The following is a 12,730-nucleotide window of genomic DNA, read 5'->3' on the forward strand; positions in this document are numbered from 1 at the left end:
AAATAGAAGCCACCTCTAAGCAAAATAGTATATATAAAGGGAGGGCGAATATATATATATATTTATAATAAGTATATATAAATATTTACTGGCGTACAGGTTTACACCCGGTGAACTTTTTCTTCTTTTTCTTTTCTTTCTTTCTTTCTTTCTTATTTTTTTTTAAAGAGTGACATTGCAAAGGACTCTTCTTCCTCTCTATCTTTTGGCGAGTTAGCGAAGGGGGTATTTTGTTTTCTTAGAGCGCCCAAGGGGGCGCAGGGACCTCGGAGAGGAGAGTGGGGAGGAAAAGAGGAAGGGTGGGTGGGGGGCAGAGGGCGAGTCGGCAGTGAGGGCAGGCGCTTTCCTGCGGCACGATGCCGTCCCTGCTGGTGCGGACTTTCTCCTCGTGCGTCCTGCTTGGATGGGCGTTGATAGCCCGCAGCGCGGGTGGCGGTGGCGGTGGCGGCGGGGGCGAGGGCCCGGGCGGCGGGCGCCGGGAGAGAGAGGCGCTGCCACCGCAGAAGATCGAGGTGCTGGTGCTGTTGCCCCAGGACGACTCGTACCTGTTCTCCTTGGCCCGTGTGCGGCCGGCCATCGAATACGCGCTGCGCAGCGTGGAGGGCAACGGGACTGGGCAGCGTCTTCTGCCACCGGGCACTCGCTTCCAGGTGGCCTATGAAGACTCAGACTGCGGCAACCGCGCACTCTTCAGCTTGGTGGACCGCGTGGCAGCGGCGCGCGGCGCCAAGCCCGACCTCATCCTCGGGCCGGTGTGCGAATACGCAGCGGCACCGGTGGCCCGGCTGGCGTCGCACTGGGACCTGCCCATGCTGTCGGCCGGGGCGCTGGCCGCAGGCTTCCAGCACAAGGACACGGAATACTCGCACCTCACGCGCGTGTCGCCCGCGTACGCCAAGATGGGCGAGATGATGCTCGCCCTGTTCCGCCACCACCAGTGGAGCCGTGCCGCGCTGGTGTATAGCGACGACAAGCTGGAGCGGAACTGCTACTTTACCCTCGAGGGGGTCCACGAGGTCTTCCAAGAGGAGGGTTTGCACACGTCCTCCTACAGTTTCGATGAGACCAAAGACTTGGACCTGGACGACATCGTGCGCTACATTCAGGCCAGTGAGCGAGGTGAGCAGGAGGGGGCCCCGGGCCCCTGCGCGCGGTAACCCAACCACTCTCTGCTGCGGCTCTCCCCACGCACCCATCGCTCCTCTGTGGACCCCACGTCCCTCTGCGGCACTAAGGACTGAGAGGGCGGGTGTGCGGGGACTCGCTCGGGTGTGCTCTGTCAGGCTGCCCCGACCTTTAATCAGCTTCCATTGCTGTCGTGGGGTGTACGTAGAAGGTCCCGGGGACGTGATGGAGCCTGGGGGAGGGGCGTCTTACTCGCAGCTCCGACAGGTGCTGTCAAACCGCCTAGGTTTTTTCTTCCTCGCTCCCCTTTGCCTGCGCCTGGCTAGCGATTAGGGGCGCACTACCGATTAGGGGCGCACTCCCGGTGCCCTGCTCCGACTAGGATCTGAAAGCTCGCGGAGGCCGAAGGGACTTGTTGCCCAGTCCTTTCCCGATGGTCGCCCCCTCCTAGTACGGAAGCGTGCGCGGACTCTGCAGCCCGTGCGCCGCCACATGGCTAGCTCAGGTCTCCGGGTTTCCCGGTTGCTCCTTCCACAGATCCCAGCTTTCTTTTAAAGGCTCATTTATCGCCCTTCTCATTCCTTCCACGGCCCCTCCAGCCTCTTATAAACGAGCCTCTGTGGTTTCCACCAAAAATGCCTTGCAGTGTATTGGACTCAGGCGACACTCAGTTCCCGGGGCGTGTTGGGCATCGCGGTTTCTAAAGCGCCGGGAAGGAGGCTTTGCGGGAGAGCGCTTTGGAGAAGCGAGCGCTGAGCCTCCTTTCCACGTGCTTCCCAAGTTTTCTCCGTGGGTCTGCAGGGGTTTGACTAAGCACCAAGCTAGACGGAGAGCTCAAGGCTGAGGATGGTGGCTATGGCTACGGGGAGTGGGAGAAGGGCGTCGTCGAGGACGCATGATCACCAAAGCCCCCAATGTGGTCCGTTTTACTGCGGAGTAGACTGCGGGAATGGCGGGTTGAGATCCCAGCAAAACGCAACAGTCCCCTCCCTCCCGGTGTCTGGTTTGGGGTGCAAAGAGCTAGGGGAATCCGCTTCTGCGGCCGCTGGCGCCCGGATTGTAAATAACGCAACGCCAGCAAAGCGCCCCACGACCCCACGCCGGGAGACCGAAGCGGACAGAGGCTGAGCCAGGTGCGCCACTGGCCCACTGCTTGGCACGGCAGGGCAGCTGGACGCTGGCTGTGAGAGAGAGCGCAACTGCAGGCTAAGGGTACCGGGAACAGGTGAGAGTGGGCCGGGGAGCCCTGGAGGCTGGCGCGGCGGCTGCCTCGGGCTGGTAGTGAACGCACTTTTCAGAGCAGGAGGCGGGACGTGTTGACAGTGGGGGTGCGTGGCCAAGTTTTGAGCTTTCGAACTCCAGGCTGTCTGCGCCGAGCCCCTGCCAGCCGAAAAGGCGCGGCGCGCGGGCTTTGCTGATTATGAAAAAGGATACTTGTGTCCAACGGCTGCGGACTCGCCCCGCCCCGCCCCGCCCCGCCCCGCCAAGAAGCCCACACCTACTTCTTAACCCCTAGTCTCCAGGTTACTGCAGACCCCTGCAGACCTTGGGCTGCTCTGGCCCCTGGAGCCCGAGGCTTGGCTCTTGGCTTTCCAGGTCGGGGAGCGAGGGGTTGGAGACTTCCCAGGGCCAGCCGGGGAAGGGGGCGTGTCGCCCTACCCCAGAGACCCGAGGTCTGCCAACGCGTCTGTGCTGCCGCTGCCCTGAACAGACCGATGCCGGCCGTGACCCCCTGAGCACGTGGCCTGGGATTCCTGGCCGAGGGGACCTGTCATTCCAGAGGAGGGCAGATCAGGGCCGCGGCCACGGGGCCCCTCAGCCTCAAAAGGGTGGTTGAGGGGAGGGAGCACGGAGGGCAACATTGTTCTGGGGGCCTGGGGGCTTCAGAGGGTTTGGGCTACAGTTTGCTGCTGCAGATTATTTTTTTTAATTCCAAAAGCCTCTTAGATGCTCCCAGTCTCTTTGCCTTTGTTTTTTCCCCCTTTTTCTTCCAAGTTTGAATTTAGTGTTAAAAGTTTGCTTGGCTGACCTGTATGTTTTACAGGCGACAAAGGTTACCATTCCTACTCTAAAGACTATTTCCAACAGTGATTTGGCAGATGTTCAGAAATACAAAATAGTTTTTCCCCTAAATCTTCCCTCCTTCCCCAAAATTCCCTGGCCCCCAGAGAAAAAGTTACTTAATGATAAATCTCTCTGTGGGGATCTTTTACCTTTTCCTAATCACCATTACTTTACTATCAGCAGTTAGTGGGCTAAATAGGGGTTCAGTGGAGTTTGATTTCCAGAATGTTTGTCCTGGCTCAGGCATTCACTGGAGAGGAAGCTTAAGCTGCGACTCAGCTGCTCTCCTTCTTCAGGTTCCTCAGGTAAAGTGGGGGTAGTGGGGACATCTGCCTCTTAGGGATGCTGGGAGGGTTGAATGAGCTGACACACAGAATGCACTGAAACAGTGCCCGGTGCAGCCATGCTTAGTAAACGTGCGGTTTTATTGTAGTGGTTATTAGTTTATAGATATGAGAATCACCTGTGCTCCATTGACGGCAAGGCCACATCCTGGGGAAGGAACCCTGGGGCGAGAAGCGGATGCTCTGGGTTTGGCCTGAGCAAGTCACCTGCCTTCTCTCAGGTGGATTTCCTCCTCTGGGAATCAGCGAGTGCGCAGGAGACTCAGACCCCTTCAGACTGACGTGGTGGTTCTGAATTGTGCTTCCTCAAGTGTAAAAACGTAACCAACTCTGTTTTTGTCTCTAAAAATTCTATAGTAAACGTCATAGAACTAGAGAGTCCCCACCATCTCTTTTGGAGGAATATTTTTAGCACTTTTTGGAGACTTAAGTTCATGTGTAAAATCACAATGTTTTAGAAAAAATTTTTTTCTTTATTTTTATTTAGAGAGAGGGGAAGGGAGAGAGGAAGAGAGGGAGAAAAACACTCATGAATGTGTTGCCTGACCAGGGACCAAACTTGCAACCCAGGCATGTGCCCTGACTGGGAATTGAACCAGCGACCTTTTAGTTTGCAGGACAACGCCCAGCCAACTGAGCCATACCAGTCAGGGCCAGATCACAAATTTTTGAATCTCTGAAAGGGGAAAAGCTGCCACTGCTGCTATTTCAAATTTCAAATAATAATATGACTAAAATTTCATTGGGTATGTGTTGTACTATAGAAAGAAAAACTAAGATATTAATTATTCTTTCATTTTAGCAGTTTACCATTGAAGTCAATAATTAAATTTTTTCTCTCATCTCTTTAGCCAACATATAATATCACTGAAATACACACATCTGAGCATAACTTATTTAAAGAAAAAGATCTTTATTTAAAATTAATTCAATTATACAGTCAAGTAACTACTGCCCTAAATATTCTACACTCAAGGATGAATTTATTTTTTAAAAAGCAAGCTTAAAAATATTTTTTCAAATAATAAAAGCCAGCAGTTGTTTTGTCTATATAAGATATAGAACTAGAAGGGTTTTACACCCATTTTGTATGAAGAACTGTAGATTTATCTTATTAGTTATTAATAATGACATTATTCTGGGCCTGCATAACAACTGTAGAGATATCATACAGAGTCATTTATTTTTAGAATTAGGCTGGGGAAAATGACCAAGTGCTTGATCAGCAGAATTTTAAAGCAAAGAACCCATGACAAGTGAAATAACTAACACAAAACACAAGAAAAAAGAAGCATTGTAGCTGCCCTGTGGAAATTCTGAAAGCCTTTGGAGCAGACAGAACTTCACAAACAAAAATAAAGGTGCGATCTCTGTTTTGCAAATGAAACCCTTTGCTATGTAGTGTAGAAACAGCCAGAGAGAAATGTTTTTCTTAAAAACAAATTTTATTTTTTAAAAAGATTTTGTTTATTTATTTTTAGAGAAAGGGAGGAAGAGAGGGAGAGAAACATCAATGTGTGGTTGCCTCTTGTGCGCCCCCTACTGGGGACCTGTCCTGCAACCCAGGCATATGCTCTGACTGGGAATCAAACCAGAGACCCTTTGCTTCGCAGGCCAGCACTCAATCCACTAAGCTACACCAGGCAGGGCAAAACAGATTTTATTTTTATGAAAGTTAGTTATACAGCTATATAGTTTAAAAAGAAAATTACACGTGTCATTAGGAATAAAAGTTTCCTGTCTCCCACTCCCCATTTCTCACTTCCCAGAGGCAACTATTTTCAACTCTTGTAGATGTTTCTGTAGGTATTTGAACTCACACCTCTAAATCACACGTTACTTTTGATTTTTTCAGTTTTAGATTTTATTTCTTGTCATCCCAGTGGAAGATGCTGATTTAGTTCGCTTCTACTCTCTGATAACCACACACTCAAGTTTTCCCTTCAGTCATCCTTCCAATATAATTATATTATAATTTTTGGTTAGCTCAACAGTATTCAGGGACTACATTATTATTACTTTCTAAATGCTGTTTGTAGCTGAGCCATACAGACTACTACAATGGCATTTCCTTTCTTGCCCTACTTGTTTTCCTTGGGGTTAGAATAGTGTATTTTTGTTTGTTTAGTTTCCCATGAACTTATAAGTAAATTATTTACAAATTTTATATTTTAAGTCTCCTGAGCTGATCCAGTTTAGTTATTTTCTAAACATGCTGCACAGTTTAACTTTGGGTTCTTTCTTCAACACCCTCCTGCAAATTCCAGCCCCCTCTCTCCAGCTAGATTCCTCTGTGTTCTCTTTCTTGGTTCATACTCTTGTTTTGATGGAGCACATCTCCAGGAGGTTTCTCAGAAAAGATGAATGAGAGCTAAAGTTTGAGACCTTTCATGACTGAAGATTTCTTTATCCTACCATTATATATAATTATAGAATTCTAGGTCTGAAATTATTTTCCCTCAAAATTTGAAGGACTGTCTTTTAAATTCTAATGTTATTAGGAAGCTAGAATTGATTCCACTTCTTTATCTATTGTTTGTTGCATTTTTTTCCTGGAAAATTTTAGGCTATCTTTGTTGTTCCCAATGGTTTACATTCCATTATGGTATATTATTATGCCAGTATTTTACCTTATGTACTTGAACATATTGAAGGGTAGTCCTCTTCAATCCAGAAACTCATGTCTTTTAATTCTGGGAAAATTTCTTATATTATTTCTCTGGTAATTTTATCCCCGTCATTTTCTCCATTTTATTTTTCGAGAATTTGTTTTATTTGAATGTGAGATCTCCTGGATTGGTACCTTACTTTTCTCATCCCTTTTATCTTACCCCTTGTCTTTAAAAAATTTTCTCTTACCTATGTATTTCTTTGACTACTCCCAAAGTGGCTATTGAGATTTGGCTTTTCATTTCTGCTATCATATTTTTAATTTGCAGCACATGGCACATCTTGCTTTGCTCCTGTGCAGTAGCCTCCCTTTTGTCTTCCAAGTTTAGATTTAAATGGAGGATGGATGTAGGAGTCACATAGACAATATGAAAATACTGCTTTTATTATCGATAAAACCTATTAGAGAACATGGATTTAGATCTGCTGCCCATACAGCTGCTTGTTATTTTCTCTCAGAATTAGGCAGGTTCATCCAGTAAAGTACAGAGCAGTGGTTCATCTGTAGATCCTCCTCCAGGACCAGCCCCTGACCACGTGACAGATATCACCCATAATGTGTGCCCTCTGAGAGCAGACACATCACAAAGGGAAGGAAGAAGGGCTGAGGCCAGTGCGCCCAGTTTTTTTTCTTTCAGACTCACCAATCAGACAGTTTGCTCATTTTCCTCTGGGAAGTGGGAGTAGAGAGGGGTACATGAAGGTACATTGAGAGATGAGTGTCACCTTATTAGAGGTTGCTCCAAATGGAAACCCGACACTGGGGAAAGGTATGCATCCCCCAACTCAGGTATGCTACCTGGAGGGTTTTGGTTCTCTGAGTTGACTTCTATAGCCACCTCTTTGCACTTCTCTCTGAGTGCAAAGAAGGCAAGAAGGTGCTGCAGTAGTGAGAAGCCTCTTCCTGAAGACTCCGGGAGAATCAGGTAGCGGAGGGTGACAGGGAACACTGCAAGTTCTTTGACAAACGCGAGAAAGTAGAGCAGAAACTTGGAATGGTTACACCACCCCCGTTTTAGAATTGTACCAATTTGACCCCCAAATCAGTATTTATATATTTAAATATACTTAAGTACAACAGAAACTGTCTTCATTGACCTCTGCTTAAGCAGTTCACAGGATCCGCTGATGCTCTCTCTTCTCTATAAGCCTTACTGAGCATTGGCGAACCCTGGCAGGTAGCACACGTCTCCTGAGTCTGACTGCAGACCTTTCGCACTTGTCCGCATGCTTTCCAAGAGCTGTCCCCAAATCTGCTTATGCCAGTCGTGCTTATTTTAAGTATGTAGTTTAATGAGTTATGTAAACTGATGAAACATGAGTAGGGAGAGAATGCTATTTTAATGAAAACTATTTTAACCTTCTGATAGACTGTATAAAGGCAAGTAGCTAAAAATACTTGCTGTTGAATTAGGCTTGAATGAAACAACAGTAAGAGATTAGGGATTACCGTACAAATCCAGAAGGACTCTGCACTCTGACTGCTTTGCCAGCATCTTTAAGTACTTGCTTCAACTTAAAATGAACCATGATATGCATTATGGGTTTGTTTTATGCAAGGAAGACAATACCCTGCCCATGAACTTGGAAGTTAAAGATTCCTTTTGAGAGTTAAACCACGTGGCCAAAACACAATGGAAGAGATCTCCAATAGTCAAAGCTGCTCAGATAGAGTGCCACTTGGGTCACTCTTGCTCAGTCCAAGCAGATACTGGACTTAAAGAAAGAATGTGTCCATCAGAGGAATTTGTCTTGATGGTGATAGGGATAGAGAGATGGAGATAGGCCAGGACTGTAAAAATAAAAAAAGAAGTGACAGAGAGGCCAGTGTTGGACAGAGCCCAGCCAGGACTTAGAGAAGCTTGTGCTCTGGTCTGCGGACCCAGCCTGTTTGGTCCTGGGCTGGGTATATGGCCCTTAGATGGGCACTTTGAGTTATCAAGCCCCGATGCCTTTAGGCACCTGAATCATTCACCTGACTTACCTGATTCTGATTTCATCCTCACTAACATCCCATTCCTTATCACTCTGCTCCCCAGTTTGCATGGGTAGGTACCTCTTGACAGAGATACATTCATGACCTTTTTGTACCTCACCCAACTTAAGCAATCTGCATTTCAGATTATCTAAAAATATCTCAGTTAGGTTATTGGGACTCTGACCTCAAGCAATGACTCTACTATTTCTGTGCTGACAGAATGAGGTTCTGCGTCTGGGGGGTAGAGACAGACTCTGGGCTCTGATTAATAGATCAGAAACTGACACGGGCTGCCGAGCAGGCGTCCGCCTGAGTCCACTGGACCCTCCTAGGGATTCCTCCTCTTAGCATCCACACTTACAAACCTGTCCAGCCTCGCCTCCTTACTGGCTATTTTGTGGGGCACCTGGTTCTTTTTTAACTTAAGGGACTAGAATGGAAACATTGCTAAAACAAGGGTCTAAGTCCTAATGAGTAACAAGGTGTTCTTCGAAGGCTTTCTTACTCAGGCATCTTGGAATGTGTTTATGTAACCCAAATACATAAATATGTTTCCGGGCATAAACAACACCTATCCCACAGTGATAGCTCTTTATGAGGTTTGTATTGTTTAAAAACAAATTTTTCCAGAGCTTTTAGCCTGTCCACGGAGCCCCTTTGCACTGAGGAATGTCAGAGTCATGATCTAACACTCTGAAATGAAGGTTGCAGTAAACGAAATATCAACAAGCCCTAGCCCTCCGCGCGGGTTGCCAAGGCAGCTTTGGCACAGCACGAAGTTTGTTTTACGTCTTTCAGCACCCATGCTTTTACAAAGAACATACACATCTCGGGGAGCTGGCATGCACGGTGATAACGCAGTCACAGCGCCCGGGCCTCTCCCCTGCGTATGCAGCGAAAGACGGTGGTCCCGTCATGGGGACAAGGGTCAGCAACCATGATCGAGTTAACTGGGTCACAGCCAGGTCCTCGGTTCACTCCAGCCTGTCGAAGCTCTTATGAGGCAGGCATCAATATTCTGGAGCTTAAAGCCTCTCAAATCCGACAGTGTAGATATAAACTGAGGGTACGGGGGCAGGGACCTGGAGTCTTGTTAATCTTTTCCCACATATGTTGAGACAGCTTGGGAGAAACGTCTCAGAATTAAGACGGCAGAAAGCCTGTCCCACTTGCTGCATCCTCTGATTTGCCAAATGAAGGGTCTCCCTAAAACATTCAGTTTGCTTTTTCAGGAAAATGTATTTACCCTGAGATTAGGTCTAAAAACCAGTTGACACTCCTTAGGGTCTTATATTGGGCAAATCCAGTGATTCTTTTGAAGTATTTTTAAAATGTAGTTTACATGTTTGAAAAAATGTAAGAAATTATATAGAAAAAAACTCTGTATAGACTTCATTCAGATTTTTACCAATTGTTAACATTCTGCCACGTACGCTTTTATCATTACAAATCTCTCCCTTCCCTCTCCCTACCTCTCCTTTCTGCTTCCTGTCTTCCCTTCTCCTCTCCTCCCCTCCCTTCCCTCTACAAATGTATACACACCCATATATGTATCACACGAATATTATATCTTTTTATGAACTATGTGAGAGTAAGTACAGCCATCATGCTCTTTGATCCCTAAATACTTATGTGTTTCCTATAAAAAAAGGATAGTCACTTATATATCCACAGTAGAATTATGAAAAGCAAGACTATTAACACAAATGCAGTACTATTATCTAATTTACAGACCTTATTCAAATCTCTCCAGTTGTCTCAATAATTTATAGAGATACTTTTATTACGATTTTTTTAAGGTCTGGGATCCAACCCAGGACCACACATTGCACCGCTTTTTCTGTCCCTCTAAGTGCCTTTTACTCTAGAACATTTCCTCAGCCTGTCTTTGTTTTTAATGAAATAGACCATTTGGAAAAGCATAGGCCGGCTCTTCCACAGAGTCCCCAAGCGGCATTTGCGGTGGCACCCCGCTGATTAGCTTCGGGCTGCCCATTTTGAGGGTTTTGGTCCTGGGTGTGTTACATCAGAAGGCTCAGAAATCCATTCCCATGGTTGGTGACACTGCCTTCCGTCGCTTGGTTATGGGGGCATCCGCTAGGTTTCTCCACTGTCCAGTTACCATCCGTCCCCTGCCTAATTCTTGTAGTACGTGATTTGACCCTTGATGATGGTGTGCGTGCCCTGAGCCTTGTCAGCTGCCCCCACTGCTTCCAGCATCTCACACGTGTTGTTTGCTCCTCCGTCCCCAGTGGTGATCATGTGTGCCAGCGGCGACACGGTCCGGGGCATCATGCTGGCGGCGCACAGACATGGGATGACCAGCGGAGACTACGCCTTCTTCAACATCGAGCTCTTCAACAGCTCCTCCTACGGTAACTCCGCCTCTCTGTCGCACGCGGCCGGGGTCAGAGGGGTCAGGAGGGGTCAGAAAGAGCCCACGGTCGGAGTGACGTCAGCAGATTTGGTTTTTAGAATTAGGATTTTAGAAGTCTGTGGCTCTGAACACGGTCGTGACTTCTACGTTTTTCTTCTCGGGGCGGGGGGGGGGCGGGGAGAGAGAACACAAAACCAAAATCAAACTCAAACCCCCGCCCCGCATCCCACCCCGCACGCTCCCCTGTACTTGTGATGCCAAGGGACGAGTCTCCAAATGATCATAAATCCAGGCCCTAAAGACCGCTCCCTAGTGTGTTTCCAACCTACTAGGTTTTCTCCGTGATTGAATGTTGGAATAATTTTAGTGAAATTTGGGCAGCATTTTTAATAGAATGGAATAGACTAGAATAGATCAATGTCACAGAATAGAACATGTCGAAGTGCATCACATGTCACAAAACTTTTATTTTAGTGATATGATTGTGTTTGTGTATGTATTTGGGCATGTTACCTACATGTTTGTAATGGGCCACAATGCGAGATAAATACAATAACCATTACTGTAAACTGAGGTACAACACTTTGAAAGTCACTGTGTCCTTTCAGATGACTGCTCCTTACACACTTCTCCCATATAGATGTTCAGAAACCTTCAACATATAGGATTGAAAGCTTTTATTTTCTTAAAATGGGTCTGGGAAAGTTTCCAGGGTGCCTGTGATGTAGAGTGTTTAAGAAGTTCTTCGAGATACAAGTACAGGACATTTTTCTCAAATGTGGTTAGGGCTCCCTCTGAAGTAGACACTGTCAGGCTATGGAACATTTTTTCAGATATTGCCCTTTGACAGTTGAGGGGCACTGTACCTGCATGTCACAAAGCATGTTTACGCTGAGCTCCTCTTCCCAGCTCTGGCTGTTGAAATACTGTTAGACAGGATCTGATCCTTAACAATACACACCTCAGTTTCCTGCTCTGATATTCTGGTTTACTTAAGGAATAGATCATTATGCATAAACAGACAGTAAAACACATGTCTCATAGGGATCAAGAAAAGATGGTGAATCAAAAGTCGTCACTGCTGTCTTTTTTTTTCTTTTCCTTTTTTTAAACATCCATGTGTAGTTGCCTCTCACGTGCCCCCTACTGGGGACCTGGCCCACAACCCAGGCATGTGCCCTGACTGGGAATAGAACCAGTGACACTTTGGGTCACCGGCCGGTGATCACTCCACTGAGCTACACCAGCCAGGGCGCCGCTGCTTTCTTATAGTGGATAAAATTGGACATTTGAGGTTTTCAGGATAAACACAGGGTGTTTTCCTCCTTGCTGCCACGGTCGTCTTCCCTCCTCTTTTTTCAAAAGCAGAGTGGCAGATTCACTTCTTGACCTAAGATCAGAATGTAATTACATTATTGCCTGCAGTATTGAATTCATTGAGATAGTGGTAGAGGCTGGTGAAGAAAAACCCATTTATTTTGAATTTTGCAAGTTGGCAACTTCAGATGTAGAATCCGGAGGCAATGCATGCGAATGCACATTATAAATGGGCAAATGCAATACAGATATCAGGTCCTGTCATTCTTTTCACAAACAGTTAGAGCTTGTGTCACTTTCCCCTGGTCATTGCAATACATGAGAGGTATAGAGAATAGGAGAGACATAGAAAAGCACAGGGAAGAAAATAAGAAAATAATTCTGTCACCTAGATATAAGTACATTGATAATACTTAGAAGAATGTACATCGTGTCTATTTTACAAAATATATATATTTTCAAAATATGTATAGTATGTGGTCACAATCTTTTGTAATGTTGATATGGCACCTTTACTTTCTCAGTCTATTTTTAAATATTTGTGTTGCTCCCAGCTTTTTTGCTATAAGAAGGAGGCTATATTGCGTTGCCCTGAGTGTCCATGCATGTGCGTGCACATGTGTGCACACATATTTATTCTATAAGACTAATTTCTAGAAGTAGGATTTCTGGGTCAAAGGTTACATATATTTAAGTGTTGATAGAGATCCCCAAATTGTCTTTTAGAGAAGTTTACCCATTTACACTTTTGCAACAATGTATGAGATTATTTCCCTACATCCCAGTCAACTTTGTATCACCTAACTTTTAAATTATTTTATTTATTTAATTTTTTTATGCCCATAAGCAAAGATT

The 12,730-nt window shown here is 46.2% G+C and overlaps 1 protein-coding gene across 2 annotated transcripts in view; it reads left to right on the forward strand.

The window, feature by feature from the left end:
- Nucleotides 1-341: 341 nt before the first annotated feature.
- The window catches only part of NPR3 (natriuretic peptide receptor 3), a 65,980-nt gene continuing 53,591 nt past the window's right edge, over nucleotides 342-12,730 (forward strand). The window contains exons 1-2 of one of the 2 annotated variants that reach the window (XM_054583920.1): nucleotides 342-1,119; nucleotides 10,434-10,556. In XM_054583920.1, coding sequence (XP_054439895.1) covers nucleotides 357-1,119; nucleotides 10,434-10,556 — 886 coding nt within the window. In that variant the 5' untranslated portion in view covers nucleotides 342-356. The remainder of the gene's footprint in view (nucleotides 1,120-10,433; nucleotides 10,557-12,730) is intronic. The other variant, XM_054583919.1, reaches the window with a different exon arrangement.

This window comes from Pteronotus mesoamericanus, unplaced genomic scaffold (genome assembly GCF_021234165.1).
Source record: "Pteronotus mesoamericanus isolate MK-2021 breed Mesoamerican mustached bat unplaced genomic scaffold, CSHL_Meso_final contig_75, whole genome shotgun sequence".
NCBI classification, from domain to species: Eukaryota; Metazoa; Chordata; class Mammalia; order Chiroptera; family Mormoopidae; genus Pteronotus; species Pteronotus mesoamericanus.